Here is an 18731-nt window from a genome sequence, read left to right on the forward strand (position 1 = left end):
CCGCGAGGTTTTATGGGTATTAAGATACCTCCACTGTGGGGCTCTATACTAGGCCATTAATAAGAGATCAGTTCAGCATAGTATGCTAGCCTAGAGTGTCTTTGTGGGCCCTCCGTGGGTGCGCATTGTCTGGATAACGTCTCTAGCCTAAATTCTCAATTTTCCATTCTGTCTGAGTTCTGGCTCTTGTCTGTGTCTGTCTGTGTTCCTGGCCTACTCTGCTATATTTGCCTCTCTCTTCAGCTCTTCCAAAGCGACGGCTGGAAAACGGCCTTCCATGGCGAACAGTATGCTGGAACCATATCTCAAACATTTATTTTTGGAATAGCCTAACATAGCATAACATGAAGACAATCAATTTGCTTTAATCGTTATGTATTTTTGGTGATATTTTCTTAAGTTTAGTTGTATCTTTAGATTACAAATAATCAGCATAAGCGTCGTTCTGGAAAAGTAATGTGAAACTGAATGCAAAACAGAGACCAAACGCCCTTGAAGTGCGGGGCGCTTCTGGAGAACGTGTACAAAACCAAACCATTGGCCAATAATGAGAACATATAGTATCAGAAAGTAGGCTAGGCCTACGGTTTCAACCACTGTCAATCAAAGCATTTTAAAAACGCCATGAATAAATCCGAAATTTGTGCGCACATATTTATGCGTTTATGTAGAAACACAACACACCTTTTCTAAATGGGCTTGAAGGAACTTGACCAGACACCTAAAGTTTCATAAAACTACGATGGAGAGTGCAAAAGATACCACAGTTGCATTTTCCCTCTGAATATATAATCAACATATGCCTTCATTTTGATACCAAAATGTTTCACTTTATTTCTCGATAAATGCTTATTTTCCTCAGCAACAAAACACAATCAGCAGGCATTGTTCAGATGCACAAGGATACATCTCAAATTAACAAAAAAAAAAAGTATACATTTGGGGAAGTCCTGATATGATGTAGAATGTTTTCACTGGCAACGACCCCTTTGCCATTTGTAGTAGGCTACATGTAAAGTCATATTTTTTAAGTAAAGCGCTCAGATATAATCATTGCTAATGTTTGCCAGCATAGGCCATTCACATCCTGAGTGATAAGCACCCAATAGTTTATCCCAAATTGCGCATGGGTATTTAGGCAGTATACAATCCTGTCACAGTATATATCTATATCCAACAGTGACTTTGGAATAGTCCAACTTTTAAAAACACGTTTTTGCCGTTGATGATGAAACATCTAATCTCTTTGTACAAAATTTGTCTCAATATTACGACTTTCAACGATAAATCCTTATTGTGCAGCAAGGGACACATAAAGGTTTTTACTTATCTCAAAATACTGTAAGTTAGTTATCAACTTCATCAACGCTTGATCAACAAAGCAAATGTTATTCAACTGGAGATCAACACATTCAGCTACCAGGCCCGAATGCCCTGCAGAGTTCCTTGGCAGGCTGTTCCCTGTGGTGTTTGGGCCTGAGATTGCGACACGCCCAGGTTCCCAAGACCCATATTCATAAAGGCGTTAGCAGGAGTGTTGGGCGCTAGAGCAGGCAGGCTAGAGTACGTGCATGAGTAAGTGTTAGTATACACCGGGTTATTGTAAACCGGGTAGCCATTATAACTATAGGAGCTGGCCGCTCCAACAGTGTAGGATGTATTATAGTTCTGAGATCCAGCCAGGCAGGGCTTCCCATCACGCACCAGCACCGGGACTGCCACTCTCCTAGGCGGGGGAGGATGGTGTGGGTGTCCGGCCATCTCTAGGGTCTTGTCCTGCCGCTGCCGTTTACACTTATACCTCCTGTTCTGGAACCATATTTTGACCTGTGTGGAGGTCAGTTTCAGAGTGTTGGCCAGGTGTTCCCTCTCCGGGGCGGATAGGTAACGCTGCTGCTTGAAGCGCCGCTCGAGCTCGAACACCTGCGCCTGAGAAAAGAGTACCCGTGGTTTCCGCCGGGCCCTTTGCTGTTTTGGGGGTTTCTCCAAGTCCGAGTGCACCTGTGTGGACTCCTCGCAGTCCCTCACTCCTATTAGGCCACAAGATTCTCCAGAAAGAGAGGGGAGAGAGATTTTAGTCATATTTGACGACAGATTTATCAATTATTTCATTCTATACAAAATAGCTATTCTAATCCTGGAGGTCCATAGTTAGGCTACTGATGTAGACACAAATATAAATTTAACCTATCAGAGAAAATTAAATCAGATAGTCCTTCCTATGATTTGTTGTTCAAATGTTGTTGTCTTAGTGTAGTCCCTGGCTTGAAACTAGTTTTACTTCAAATATATGTATTCATTTTAATGGGAACTTTGATGGGGGTGGGGGCCACAAGAAATCTGAACTCATCATGAATAGCGGCAGTGGCTCGCGGGTCTGCATACTCACATCCATACCCGCCACACATGTAGTCAGATCCGTCCCTAGCCTTTTGGGGGCCCTAAGTTAAATGTAGTTAGGATGGAGATAAATGTTTTCTACAAAACGGCCTCGTGCCACCACTATCCCACCCCTAGGCAAAATAGGGTGATATATGCAGAAGTCGGACACGTTTTGGTAGATCACTATGTAGACAATCAAAATCAGTCTACCCATACTCAGGTGATGTTTATTTTAATGAATTAAGGTCTTATCTACAATTTTATGATGAAACAACATGATCATTTATTATTCAGGGGTTGCTAAAACCCCCCAAACAACCTCAGACCCCTACTTTTACTAAAGCGTGGCTTTCAGTGTTTGTGGGACACTTTAGAAAAATATGAACTGGGATACTATTTTCTCATTAGAAATAAATGAGTGTTCCACTTCACCTCACACTTGTTATGAACTCACCAATAAGCCTTTGTGCAGGCTTGTAGATAACATACTCTCTGTTTTTATACAATGACATTTTATTGAACCCTTTCCATGCCCTTAGAACACTGATTTCGGGACATTCCAAGCTCTTCGTGAAAATCTAACTAAAGACGTCGGAACAGCTTTTACCGGATAACTGAAACACCTCAACTATCCCCAAATTCTGTCCCCTTTCATAAAGTGAGCCTCTTTTCTATCCTCCCTTTCGTACACAATTGTGTTTCCTTTCTTTTATTTCCCTCTAATGCCTTCCTCTGTCATCCAATGCTGTTTTCTCAGGGGGTGCTGAAGCACCCTCAGCACTCCTACTTCCTGCAACTCTGTTTACATGAATGGTTATTAAAAAGCTAGATCGTTGAATTATACTTGACAGAACGACAGCCTTATCATTCTAGCTCAAGGTTTCATATGTATGGTATTTTTTCATGCGTTTCAACGGGTCACCCTGTCTAAGAAACCTGACCACACACTGCAATGAAATCACACTAAACAAAACCATTTAGCAAAAACCCAATGACATTTGTTGTGTTTGGGTTGCACAATTACTATAGTACAGTTCCCTCAAACACAAATGTCCCAACACACTTCAAGTCCCACTAATGCTGACATCAACCTAAAGAGTAAATGCATTAAATAATTAGGGTATATGCAACGTATAGGCCTAATTAAAGCATTTGGCCCAATATGACTTGTCATTTCTAAAAAAGGAAATAAATTGCGTGGAACAACATTTCTGTCTTATCTAAAGGTTCCTTTCAGTGCAGTAGGTACATGTATCTGAAAAACATCATGGCTCTTTAAATTATTTCTGAAAAGCGAAGGATGTTGGACTGCTCATATTTTTTATATGGCGATTCAGCCATGCACAATTTGTCAAAATGCTGTCGTTTGGAGCGTTTTCTTCTCCAAACCTATTTATTTACAGGTGAACCATCTATGTAGATGACACATAAAATAAAGCTATCGCTTTCTATAAAAGGCGCTAATATTGTAATCGTTTAACTGAAGTAGTCTCTTGTTAAATGGAAGAAGAAAAACATATATATATATATATATATATATATATATATGTATGGGTGTATTATCATATAATTGGATTTAATTAATGAGCTTGATAATCTAGAATACTGCAATCATAATAGAGTTAGAATAATATAATATAATACTTTCTTTTAAAATCAAATAGTTAGGATACTATGTATACTGGTAATCAATCGCTGACTTACTGGAGTCTATGTCCTCCTGCTCAACTTCCAGGCTGGTGTCGGCTGAGTGTCCCTGTAGCCCCGGGGAAGTGAATATCTCTCCGGCAAGACCCGTCTCCATCAGCCGCTCCTGCACGGTCAGACTACCCAGGTAGGACATCCCCGCCTCTCTCTCCAAGAGCCCGGGGCTGGGACTGTCCCTGTTTCTGCCAGCCAGCATACAAGACGGGGGCGACTGGAGGGCGAAGCGGTGCTGCTGCGACACCGGGTGAGAGCACTCATGGGGCGGCCCAAGGTGTGAGGCGAGCCGCTGCTGCTGGGACTGCTGCTGAAGCTCCAGCTTCAGTATGTCCTTGACTGAGAACGGCGTGGTGGAGGCAGAAATAACAGGGCTAGGAAGCATTATTATCATCGGCACCTATTCGTTCACATGAAGTAGGAATTATAGTCCCTTGGTGAAGTGGCTCATCCGAGCATAAAGAACTCCTCAAGCAGGTGTTTGTTTGGATAGACGGTTTTTAAGAGTAAACGGATCCAAAAGGGGGTCTATTCGTCTCTTTGAAGAAGAATAAAGAAAACCTCTACAGTAGCCTGAATGATTGCTGAGCCTTGCTTGTTGTTTGTTCATGGAGTTATGCAAAAGAGGACTGGTTTATTTCGTGAAGTGACAGCTCCCGTCTCTCTGGCCTGCGCTCTCTGCCTCGTCTACCGTGTCTGTTTAGCTTGTTGGGGAATTTGGTGAGATGCAGTTTCTGTTTTGTTGGAGGACTCAGGCGGACGCTTCTTTTCCTCCCTGTGACGTCACGAGATAATGGGACGGTGACTGCATGGAGCGAGGGCGCAAGCTCTTCTAGGTATTTAGAGTTTAGAGAAGATTATCAAGTAACAACTATTGGAATGTTCTATTATGTTACATTCAATTAATACGTCTTTATTTCAATGGGAAATGTAAAAAGAGGTAGGCCTAGGCTAGAATAATTTGAATGTGGTATCAGCCCTCAGAGCGTCTGCATGCGGTTTCTGTACAGGTAGGAGACCGGTTTTCATCATATATCTGTTCATGGTTTGCATATAGCTTAGCTCACATTGAATAGTGTAAAAATGGAGTAGTAACCGACTGAAACTATAATGAACTCAACATAGTTGTAGCCTTCCTCATTATACAAATGGGAGAAGAAAAAGCATGTGTCTTTCATGTAGAGCGGGAGATTGAGTCAGTGTGTGTGGAGGCCTGCACGGATGAGACTGTTTCTTTTTGGCTGGTTTAATAGGCTAAGAAAACATGCTGATAAGCAGCATAGAGAGGAATACTGATATTAATGACACATTATCTGTTGCTATCAGTGTAGTTTCCGATTTAAGCACTCTCTCTCTCCCTCTCTCTCTCTCTAGGCTACTCTCCCTATCATCACACACGCTTAGATAACCCAAATCTTATTTTCCTGTTTCCACAAACCGCGGATAAGATAATGGGGGGGGGGGGGGGGGGGTCGATTATAACAGAATTATAGGCTAACGATTGCTTTACTGTATTACTAATTGATAGGCTACACTATACAGTGTACATTTGTAACCTAATCACTTACTTCTACAGACATTTACAAGTGCATTTGTATATTTATAGTGTGTGAAGTATTTTTTTTTTTTACCGGTCAATAACTAAATACAATGAATATAGGCGTACCTAGTATTTGGTAAGAGTATAAAATAACAACAACACGTTTAAAAAAAAAACACCAAAACGAATACATTTCCCCCATACATTTATTAAACGAACGAACAAAAACTGACAAGGGAATCCTTAAAAAACATTAAATACAACATTGTCATATTCATTCACACACATTTTCGTTTACATTGCATATCGATATTTCTGTCTTAGAATTGTGTTGAAAATATGATAAATCATAGCACATAGCTTTTATTTATATTAGGCTACATTGAAACAATATCCAAACTATAATAATTGGCATAGGTCTAATGATTTATAATAATATTAGGACTACAATTATAGGCATTTACTTAAGCTATTATTTGTTAGTCTGTCCTCGCATGCTTGTGTGAATAATTAATTTATCGTTCAAATTGATGAAGTCAAACATATAGTAAAGCTCCGAAGGCCTTATTGGCTAATCTAATATTCACTTGCAAATGTTGATGCAGCTATCCTATATAATGTGACCAGGTACAAGTGGTCTACAGCCAACGAATAACTCTAAATAGCTAGATTTGTTCTGAATACATGGCTTAAACATTTGTTTTGAATACATGTTTTTTGCCTAGTTGATTGGTTTACAACTAAAAGTAAAACACGCCACGGATTATGTAGCAGCAGACTCATTTAACTGTTTTTTTCACAAAGCAAAGAGAAATAGGGTGAGAATAACGTGTATGTGGACAGGATCCAGACCTGCCAGTTTCTCACTCTAGTACTATCCACTGTGTCTACTGGCTCCTCTCGCCGAGGACAGACAGAAAACAGAGCACACTGCGGGTCTTGCACTGCGACTATTTGTGTTGAGCTGTTTTATAACTTTGCAATATTATTTACTTTTCTGAATGCCTTGCCCCTCTCCTTTAGTCCATATATGTTTTAGTCCTAGGAAGACAGATGCATGAAAGGGGTCTAAACTATACAACACTGATCAACATTTCAAAATGAGAACCAAGCATGGACGATGATTCAATAGTGGAACGAACACACACACACACACACACACACACACACACACACACACACACACACACACACTCACACTCACACTCACACTCACACACACACACACACACACACACACACACACACACACACACACACACACACACACACACATACATACAGCTAAGGGACATCCTGTTGTATTAAATATATTTAATATATTTATTTTCAGATATATGAACCACCGTCTGCAAGCAAACGTTATCGCAAATCCAGAGGGATAATCAGAGATGTTGTAATGTTACACCTCTACTCTCCTCAAGTCGCCTGTCTACAGTGGCCCAGGACAGGCGCCAGGGACAAAAGCCCCGGTAGCGCCTAAACCGTGCAGAGAGAATGAAAGGGGGAGAGAAAGACAATACATAATCTCATCCGCTCGCCATCAGCAGAGTGCTGTTTAGATTGGAGGAGCGTCTACCCCGGCTTCTCAAGATGGATGTCTTTAAAACGGCCAATTTGAGAGATGGAGAGCGGGAAGAGGGGAAGAGAGGACGAGGAGGGAGAGGGGGAGTAGTGAGAGAGAGGGAGTGTAGGGAGAGGGCTATAAACACAATTCGTGCACTTGTGTTTTCCAAAACAAAGTCATCCATTACGGTTTGCGTTGCTTGTATTGGCTTAAGATGTGGTTTACACCGCTATGAAAATGTGGAGCAATCTGAAACAGACTTTGTTTATGGCTATTTTAGCCTAGCGACACAGATCATTTACACATGTATTTAGGTGGAATTTTTTGACTCGATCGGGTGAGGGTTTATTCCCGTTGGTTAATTTACAATAGTTCCAGGTTCCAGGTACACTTTTGGGTTCCATGTAGGATCCTCTGTTGAAAAGGTTCTACATGGAACCCAAAATAGTTATTCAAAGAGTTATCCTATTTAGACAGCCAATGAACCATTTAAGATTCTACTGAACAAAAATATAAATGCAACATGTGAAGTGCTTTGCCAAGATAATCCATCCACTTGACAGGTGTGGCATATCAAGAATCTGTTTAAACAGCATGATCATTACACGTGTGCCTTGTACTGGGGACAATAAAAGGCCACTCTAAAATGTGCAGTTTTGTAACACAACTCAATGCCACAGATGTCTCAAGGTTTGAGGGAGCGTGCAATTGTCATGCTGACTGCAGGAATATCCACTTCCATTTCTCTACCATAAGCCACCTCCAGTGTTGTATTAGAGAATTTGGCAGTACATCCAACCGGCCTCACAACCGCATGTAACCACGCCAGCCCAGGACCTCCACATCCAACTACTTCACCTGTGTGATCATCTGAGACCAGCCACCCGGTCAGCTAATGAAACTGAGGAGTATTTCTGTCTGTAATGAAGCCTTTTTGTGGGGGAAAACTCATTCTGATTGGCAGGTCCTTGCTCCCCAGTGAGTGGGCCAGTCTCCCAATTGGGTTGTCTATGCCCTCCCAGGCCCATTCATGGCTGCGTCCCTGCCCAGTCATGTGAAATCCATAGATTAGGGCCTAATGAATTTATTTGAATTCACTGATTTCCTTATATGAACTGTAACTCGTGGAAAATCGTGGACATTTTTGCATGTTGCGCTTATATTTTTTTGCTCAGTACCTTATATTCTACGAATGTGCTTGATTTTTACAAGCCCCGGTAAAATAATGTTTGAAATAATATTTGTGAACTGTTATGTTAATGTCGAGGCTTTGCCTTTCCCCAGGCATAAATGCAGGCAGGTCACCCACGAAATATGACATTTGAATTCATGTCTAATTCAGACGTGAAACTGAATTGAGACCGTGAGCGCTTGTTGCCTAAATGAGCGCTGACTGACCGCATGTGTTCCGTAGCACAGTCAGACATGGTTGCTATAGATAGGCCTATTTCTAATCCATCATGAGATGATCTCACCACCACTGACATCAGGATCCGAGGGGACATGCTTGGACTGTAAAGGAGGTGACTTTCTAATGAATGGTTTTAGGTTTATGTCTCTATATGCTACCAATCCATATTATTATTTGAATAATCAAATAGACCTAGCATAATAGTGACACAAATATTAATTTGCATAGGTCATGGCAAAACTAGTCCTCCTTTCTATATTGTTATTTAAAAATATATATATTTTTTTACCCCCCCTTTTTCTCCCCAATTTCGTGGTATCCAATAGTTAGTAGTTACTGTCTTATCTCATCGCTACAACTCCCGTACGGGCTCGGGAGAGACGAAGGTCGAGAGCCGTCCTCCGAAACACAGCCCAACCAAGCCGCACTGCTTCTTAACACAGCGCGCATCCAACCCGGAAGCCAGCCGCACCAATGTGTCGGAGGAAACACCATACACCTAGCGACCTGGTCAGCGTGCATTGCGCCCGGCCCGCAACAGGAGTCGCTAGTGCGCAAAGAGACAAGGATATCCCTACCGGCCAAACCCTCCCTAACCCGGACGACGCTAGGCCAATTGTGTGTCGCCCCATGGACCTCCCGGGCGCGGCTGGCTGTGACAGAGCCTGGGCTCGTTCCTTTCTGTATTGTGCTATTTTTTGGCTAGCATAATTATACTATTTTCGATGTCCTTCTATCAAGTTTTGTCAAGTTAATGTTGTTTATGTCTGTTAACCCTCATACTACCGACTGGTGTATTTTGACCCCAGAGGCATATTTTTGTAACATAGCCCAAAGGTGGGTAATACAATTCTTCAAATTGTTAATGACTTTGTCAGTCAACTTGTTCTTAACAAAAATAAACCATTGTTTAGTGTTTTTGCATCTATATTGACTTATCGTAATTTTGACCCCAAATGAGCTGTACCACCAGAGGGTGGAGGAGGACCTGCATAAGAGATTTTGACCAGATAGACAGTTTGCCAAAATATAGCACCACATGTACTCGCCTAAGATTGCACCTTACTTTTCTATACCACGTATCAAATGACTGTGTAGTTTTGTGCATAAAAAAAATCTGCCACTAGTATAAAACTCTGCCAATGGTGTGTATACTTGATAGAACTGCAACACAGAATTCAGCCTACACTCTGAATCTACATAGAGAGAAGTATCGGTGTTTATACCATGGCATTGTTGAATACTTGTTTCTGATTGGCTTGAAGGGCATTCTAGGCTGTGCATTATTTCCCTTTATGAACTATGTGGTTGGAACCCTGAATGCTTGGCTGACAGCTGTGGTATATTTAAGCAATAAGGCCCGAAGGGCTGTGGTATATGACCAATATAACACGGCTAAGGGCTGTTCTTTGCACAACGCAACGCGGAGTGCCTGGATACAGCCAGTCCTTAGCCGTGGTATATTAGCCATCTACCACAAAGCCCTGAGGTGCCTTATTGCTATTACAAACTGGTTACCAACCTAATTAGAGCAATACAAATACATGCTTTGTCATACCCATGGTATAAGGTCTGATATACCACAGCTGTCAGCCAATCAGCATCCAGGGCTTGAACCACCCAGTTTATAATTAAGCAATAAGGCACCTTGCTAATGGTGTTACGAACACTGCAGATTGCAGTCGCACAGTACCGCACGATAAAGGGAATAAAAATCCTCCGGGGTTTGTGGTATATGGCCAATATACCATGGCTAAGGGCTGTATACAGGCACTCAGACACAATATCCTGGCTTTTAGCCAATCAGAATTCAGGGCTCAAACCACTGTTTATAACAGATCTTATATCACAGGTACGACAAAACATGCCTTATTTATTGCTTAAATAATGCATGGTATATCAGAATAGTAGAATTCAATGGCTATAGTTCATTCTTACATGTTCTATGTTTGAGCTGCTTTTGAAAGCCAAAGTCAAATTGAAAACATTATTGGCAATGTTCAATTTGATTTTCATAATAGCAAGCTAGGACTGATGTTTTGGTTAGCTTAGCTAGCAAGTCTATTTGTTTGGTTACCAAGGCAACTACTGTAGCTATCTAGTAAACTTGCTAGCTACTCAGTGGATGTTGGACACATTTCTATCTGAAAATGGACACATTTCTAGTGCCAAATGTGTTCAATTATAGCCATAGTATAAAGGGATAATCAACTCGGGGCTCTATGCGTTTTCTGGAAAATAATGCAGCTCTGTGGAAGTTTAGTGCAAATCTAAAAACAAATATTTATTTGATTCCAGGTTTCTCTGGAGACATAATATTAAATTACACTTATAAGCAGTTGTATAGGAAAGGAAAGGGTGAGTATGCCTACATAAGGTGCTCCATCACTGCAAGTGATCTGCTTATCTGGTCAAAATTCCTGATTGAGCCCCCTCAACCCACAGCACAATAAAAAAAATGACCTTACATGCTTAGTTGCAGTCAAAACAGCTCATAAAAGTATGTCAGTGGTATGAATACTTGTTAGAACTGTAATACAGAAAGTAGCTACACTCTAAATGTAGGCCTACACATATTGGTGTGTATTCTCAGAAAAATAGGTAGGCTATACTACAGGAAATGTTATATAGCCTAAATACCAGAATTCCTATATATCCTCCAATAGTATATATATGTGCAACTAGTTAAGTTATTTGGGTGGCTATAACATTTGGTTTCAAGTCATTTTGAGGATTTGAGAATGCTTTTTAAAGCATCCAGCCAGCTAGGCCCTACCACTCCCATTGTTTCACTAGCAGCAATGCTAATCCTGGCAAAAGGGTAAGTAAAATAAAACGAACTAAGGCGTAATCTTGGTCATTGTCTCTCGGGATCAACATGGATGAATCACTTTTTGTCAATACAATTAAGTACGCTATATTTCAAATGTTGGTGTACCGCCCATTAAATTACAGTAGTTTTTATCACCTACATATGACAAAATTATTAAGCCTATTTACTTAATAACAAAATTTATATTTAATTCTACAATTAAATTATGGTGAATCAGTAGGCCTACTTTTAGTACTTATGTCGATTGTACTTTGTAAAAAAGCTGCAGATTAATCATGGGACAAATTTATATTTTAATTTGACAGAATATGCAAATGACTGTAAAAAAATAATACTTTTGCAAATATTTTATTTCAGATAACCTTATTTACAAGCCTATTGATGTTTGATAGTTGCTATTTTGCTATGATTGTTGCTTTTCCCAATAGTTTCTGATTGGTGTCAAAACGACCCCGTTGGTAATGCATGTATGTAAAATATGTTGATAGTATGAGAGTTAAAAGCTATTATCGTGTCAATCAGAGCAACCGCGCGGCCGTTGTCCTCTCTGGTCAGCTAAGCGTCACGGATCACTGATGCACCTTGCTAATGGTGTTACGAGCACTGTAGATTGCAGTCGCACAGTCCACACACACACACACACACGCGACGCATGACGAGACACCGCAAGATAAAGAAAGAAAATATATAGCAAAATAGGTTTACAGCATTAGAGAAAACCACAGATAATTACGCGGACGTAATTACATTAATAAAATATAGAGTTACATGTAGACCAATTGAAGGTTAAATGAAGCGCAAGTCATCCCGCATGGCCATATTCGAAATCTTAGCTCCTGTTCACTCTGACATGAGAAGGCTAACACGTACACACACGCCGCATGGCGAGATACTGGAGGATACAATAAAAACACAAATCCAGCAACATAGGCCTAAAGCATTAGAGAAAGCACCACAGCTAATGCAACGTTTCATCTATATTTAATCCAATAAACACGCCCTTCCATTGTAATTATCTAGACTACTTTTCAGCTTTCAGCTGCCCTGTGAAAACAACCACGGGGATGAATAGGGTTTTAACAACAGCATTCAGCATGATAACATACTTCATACAAATCTATATTTCGACACAGGCTATGGGCTATCATTGGCATAATGACTCCACAACATACATCGAAAGAAAACATAAACTTTTTTTGTATTCTTATTTTTTTATGCCAGTATGACTCGGTTCACCGTGTGCTTAATCCGCCTCAACGGTCATCATGATTTTATGACATCGCCTAAACTATGAACTAAGACTTTTACACACTGGCCACTTTGGGGCTGTTTTCACCCCTCTGCTTAGTTCTTCGCCTACCCAGAGATAATGGAATGGCTGTTAACGTTATCAATGGTATTCGCGTGCCACTGTCCGCTCTGCTGCAATCCCGAGCTCTTGTTTACCGTTTCTGATCTCTAACAAACCCCAGGACCACCATAGTGTCCAGGAGGCGCGGCTTGCGGTGGGACACACCGATACAACATCTCCGTCATGATTAGGACAGGTGCCATGCTAGGAGGTCAGGGCGAGACACAGCTGAGAGATAAAGACATAGGTAGGGATGGACCTCAAACCCAAGGCTTCGAATTTCTCAATCTTCAACCCAAGACCCACTTCAAGGACATACATTCTTCTTATATGTTTATCCAAATTAAGCACAGGGGCTGTAAACAGTGTAAATACACTTATTTTAATTTTTAGTGTAGCTAGTGGGCCTAGTTCACATCTACTCACATGTGACTCAAATAGGTGTGTCTCACTCCAGTCGCCATAAGATAATTACGCTGAGATAATTACATTTATAAAATATAGAGTTAATATGTAGCACAACTGACGGTATGATGAAGCGCAGTCATCACGCCTGGCCATATTCGACATCTTAGCTCCTGGTACAACACAACACCTGGTCTCTCTGACATGAGAAGGCTAACACGTACACACAAGCAGCACCGCATGGCGCGATACTGGAGGATAAAGTTATTTGAACAAATCCAGCAACATAGGTCTAAATCATTAGAGAAAGGACCACAGCTAATGCAACGTTTCATTTATATTTCATCCAATAAACACGCCCTTCCATTGTAATTATCTCGGCTACTTTTCAGCTTCCAGCTGCCCTGTGAAAACAACCACGGGGATGAATAGGGTTTTAACAACAGCATTCAGCCTGATAACATACTTAATAAAAATCTGTATTTATGCAGAGTCTATCATTGGCATAATGACTCCATAATATAAATGGAAATAAAACACAAAAAAATAGTATTCAGATTTTTTTTTACAGATAGGCTATTATTGACAGTAATGACTTGGTTCACCACGTGCTAATGGTAGCGCCTCAATGGTCATCATGATTTTAGGACAGCCTAAATCTGTCAAGGAAAACAGACTAAGACATTTATAAACTATAAACTTATACATTTACACATTGGCCACATAGGGGGCATTTTCACACCCATGCTTAGTTCTAAGGCTACACAGAGATAATGGAATGTCTGTTAACGTTATCAGTAGTCCTCGCGTGCCACAGTCTGCCCTGCCGCATTACCAAGCTCAGCACTGTGTTTATGGGGCGGAAGAGCCTGTTTCCGGTCTCTAACAAAACCCAGGACCCGCCATAGTAGTCTAGTAGGCATGGCCTGCTGTGAATGTGACACTGACAGGCTGATACAACATCTCCATCATGATTAGGACAGGTAAGGTCATGCTGGGAGATAAGGGCAAGACAGAGCTGAGATATAAAGGCATAGGCCTTTAGGGATGGACCTAAAGCCCAAGCCTTCAAAGACAGACAGGATCATCAGCAGAATAATTCATCTTAGATGTTAATACAGATGAAGCACAGGAGCTGTAAAAAAACAAACAAAGTCTAAATGAACATATCACATTGGGGTGCAGCAAACAGTGCAAAGACATTTATTTCATTTTAGTGTAGCTAGTGGGCCTAGTTCACATCAACTCACAGATGACTCAAGTAGGTGTGGCTCACTCTCCATAAGATAATTACACTGAGATAATTACCTTAATAAAATATAGAGTTACATGTAGCCAAACTGAAGGTATGATGAAACGCCCGTCATCCCACCTGGCCATATTCAACATCTTAGCTCCAGTTCTCTTTGACATGAGAAGGCTACTACGTGCACACACACACAAAACACACGTACGCACACACTAACCTGTAGAGACAGTCTCTCTGTCTGACAGGGCCGTAGGTAGCCTAGCAGTTAAGTGCATTGAACCAGTAACAGAAGGTCACTGGTTTGAATCCCTGAGTCGACTAGTTGAAAAACCTGTTAATGTGCCCTTGAGCAAGGCACTTAACCCTAATTGCTCTTGTAAATTGCTCTGGGTGAGAATGTCTGCCAAATACCTGTAATGTAAAATGTAGGCCTGTAGTGTAGATCTCTCTCTAGGCTAAGGGTTTGAGAGTACAGTACTGGAGAGTTGGTAGTTACTTTAAGATAATAGATCATTTAAAGAGGATGTCCATGGGAAAGTGTTCCACAATCTCTTACAGAGAGAGTATCAGCTGTGTTGTTTAAGATGGAATTCACCCAATACACGACTGGGAGTTTATACATATATATATATTTATTTATTATTTTGATAGCTTACAGTTTAATTCGCTGTCAGTCAGCACCTCTTTACTAAATAATTATCTCTGGGTGTGCGCCAGCTCATACTTTTTATTAGATGGAAGTAGTGCCATAAATGTGATTTGTTTTCCCAGCAGAAGGTGTTAAGAGCTTTAGAGGGATGGATTGTGGGATTGATGAGGGTGGAGAGTTGTCTGGGATGGAGGTCTTAACAGGTCTGTAAAATGCATTACACCTCTGGAAAGTAGCTATCAAATATCAAATGAATTGGTAAATGTTCCCAAAATGTCCCTCAAAATATGTTTCTTATTAAAGCACAATAATCCAATTGTATGTAGTGCAAATGTGGGCATTGATAATTGGACATATATCAGAAAATGTATCTTCTCCTTATCCCTGACCGACCTTGTAGGGAGTTCCTAAGCAATTTGCCTTGGCATCAGCACATTGAATAAGCAGGCCAGAGACCAGACTGTATATCTGTCAGGGGCGAGTCCCCTTCCAGTCCCCTTCCAAGGTCCCGGAAGCTGTGTGTTATCAGCAGGGTGTGTGAGAGGGGCTGAGCACTGGGTAAAAGGCCCATGCCATTGTGCCTCTGCCTGGGCCAGCATGACGGATGGCCTTCTCCTCTCTGGAGGAAAGGACAAGGCCGGAGGGTAGCTTAGGCCCAGAGTTGCAGTGCAACCCAGCTCTCGTCCACACTGCTGGGTCACGCTAACCAGTGGTTCAACCGTTCTCTAATGGTGGGTATAGTGTGGACCCACTGGTAGATTGGGAATTAGTGGCTATAAGTTGTGGATTGGTGGCAATACACTAGAAATACAGGTAGAAATAACGCTGTCATTATTTGGTGTGTAAGAAGAAAGGTCATGTCATAGGTGAAGTTTACAAACCACAGCAGGAACAGCACCAGGGGTATAGGGGGCAGAGGTCGGTCTGTGAACCAGAGAAGGATGTAAGGTCAGGCTAGTCTGTGTCTCCAGACACACCACCACCCCCGGATCCATACCCAGACCCCTGCCCCCCTGCCCCCTGCCCCTGTGGGACTCATAACTCAGGCAGCTGTATTCTCCAGGCAGCCTTGGTCCGGGCAGGTGTGTGTTTGTATATATGACCCACTACCAGGGGATGTATGGCCTGTAAGGCTGTGATCTACAACACTGGTAATGAGTCATGTTCAGAGTCTCTGTGTGGGATTAGGGTGGGATGTGGAATGCAGCAGTATAGGAAGAAACATGCAACTTAAATATACTTATCCTCTCCACTACCTCTCACGCTAGGAAATAGACAAAGAAACTGTAGTGGAAAAACTCAGTAGAATGGGGTTGTCTTCCCTGGGTACCTTAAGATAAATGCACTAACTGTAAGTCGCTCTGGATAAGAGCATCTGCTAAATCAAGGATTCCCAAACTAAATCAAGCCCCCCCCCCCCTCTCCCGGGTGAACGTTTTGGTTCTTGCCCTAGCACTAAACAGCTGATTCCAATAATCAAAGCTTGCTGATGAGTTGGTTAATTGAATCAGCTGTGTAGTAATAGGGCAAAATACAAAACGTGCTCCCGGGGGCCCAGGACCGAGTTTGGAAAAGCCTGTTAAATGACTAAAATGTAAATGTAAAATCTTGTGCATAGGATGTGCGAGCAGAGGTTACCAGTCTTTGGCCTGCTGCTGCTATGTTTCTGTCTCAATAAAACATCTGTCTGGACAGCCATGTTGGAACAAAAACAAAAGGTTGAGTTGAGTTCATCTGGCCACAGGCATGTAGGACAGTTTACAGAATTGGTTACATACAAACACAGTTGTCATGAACCACACGTTTTGTTCTTCTATCCTTGTGGGGACCTAAAATTAATTTCCATTCAAAATCCAATTTTTCCTAACCCTTAACCCTAAACTTAACCCTAACCCTAACCCTTACCCACTCTAACCCTAACCCTAACCATAACCAAAACCCAAAACCTAACTGCTAACCCTAACCACGTACCTCACCCTAATTCTAACCCTAAATCTAACCCCTAAGCCTAAAATAGCCTTTTTCAAGTGAGGACTGGCAAAATTTCCTCACTTCTCATAATTTTAGTTGGGTTACTATTCTTGTGAGGACTTTTGGTACTCACAAGTATGTAAACCGTGTCCACACACACACACACGCATGCACGCACGCACGCACGCACGCACACACACACACACACACACACACACACACACACACACACACACACACACACACACACACACACACACACTAAAAATCTTCCTGAACTGGAAGAGAAGCACGCTCTTCTCTCTAACTCTGCTTTTACATTTCCTCTGTGCATTTCCTTAGAGCAACGCAGTGGCGTTGACATCATTGTTCATTGTTTAAAATTGATCAGGTTGAATTATGAGCCGTTTGGAGCGAAAAGGATTAATTGAAGACCATGGTTAAGGGTCCTATATTAACGGGTGTTTGTTTTTTCTTTTCATAGAGACGTACAACCAAAGGGTGGACGTAGAAACGCAGACGTGAGCCTACCACTTCCTCCTATTGTGTTACAGAGCTACATATTTATACTGAGCTCTGGTCTGGTCAGTCAGAGTCGGGTAAACACTACATCAATCAATTGCGGTAGAACTGAATTTAGTAGGAATGTATGTTCACGCCTTCTGCTTTCTCACTTGTGGAGGTCTGGGCTAGTGTGACCGACTGGGTTCAAACCCAGGTCTCCTGCATTCCACGAGACTATGTTCACTTGTTGAGCTAAAGTCTAGGCATTAGATCAGAGTGCTATATGTCTTCAGGTCTCATACAAGGGTCTTTGTTGGAGAGAGAAAAAAAGAGAGAGAAAAAGAGAGACAGGGAGAGGAGTGAGGGAGAGAAAGAGAGTCTTGCGGCCAACATTACTGTATGTGACATTGAATATCCCTCTCAAAACCATTCCCACCACTCAAGTATTAACGTACATGTAAACTTATGTAAATCACTGTCATCTGTGGTTTGAAAGTATAGCAACAATGTGGTAGGCTTGCCAGTATCACGTCCATATTTTCCAATACACAAGCATCCCCTGGTTTATATTTGCATTGCAAATAACATTAAATGGACTGTTGGAAATGTTTGAGGTGATGTCTGTGATATCTCAGGTGTGGAAGGTGTGGTTTCTCAGTTTGCATGCCAAGCCTGCATACACCTTTGATCAATTGCCCTGGAAGAGAAAACACGTCTGGCTACTGCATGCACGCAACATGTCACTAAACAAACACACACAAGCGCACACACACAAGCGCACACACAAGCACACACACACACACACACACACACGCACACACACACACAGACACACACACACACACACACACACACATATACACACACACACACCACTGAGACATGTCTGGCTACTGCATGCACGCAACATGTCACTAAACAAACACACACAAGCGCACACACACAAGCGCACACACAAGCACACACACAAGCACACACACACACACACACACACACACACACACACACACACACACACACACACACACACACACACACACACACACACACACACACACACACACACACACACACACACACAAGCGCACACACACAAGCGCGCACACACACACACACACACACACACACACACACACACACACACACCACTGAGGCATGTCTGGCTACT

General features: G+C 41.8%; 1 protein-coding gene across 1 annotated transcript; it reads right to left on the reverse strand.

Moving 5' to 3' along the window:
- Positions 1-808: 808 nt before the first annotated feature.
- Positions 809-4833, reverse strand: LOC110502672 (homeobox protein Nkx-2.5-like). The gene is made up of 2 exons (XM_021580897.2): positions 4087-4833; positions 809-2048 (listed from the first exon to the last, which is right to left on the reverse strand). The coding sequence occupies exons 1-2, from the start codon at positions 4475-4477 to the stop codon at positions 1417-1419; spliced, it is 1023 nt and encodes a 340-aa protein (XP_021436572.1). The 5' UTR covers positions 4478-4833; the 3' UTR covers positions 809-1416.
- Between the last annotated feature and the right edge of the window lie 13898 nt (positions 4834-18731).

The sequence above is a fragment of the Oncorhynchus mykiss genome, chromosome 23 (assembly GCF_013265735.2).
Source record: "Oncorhynchus mykiss isolate Arlee chromosome 23, USDA_OmykA_1.1, whole genome shotgun sequence".
Lineage (NCBI taxonomy): Eukaryota > Metazoa > Chordata > Actinopteri > Salmoniformes > Salmonidae > Oncorhynchus > Oncorhynchus mykiss.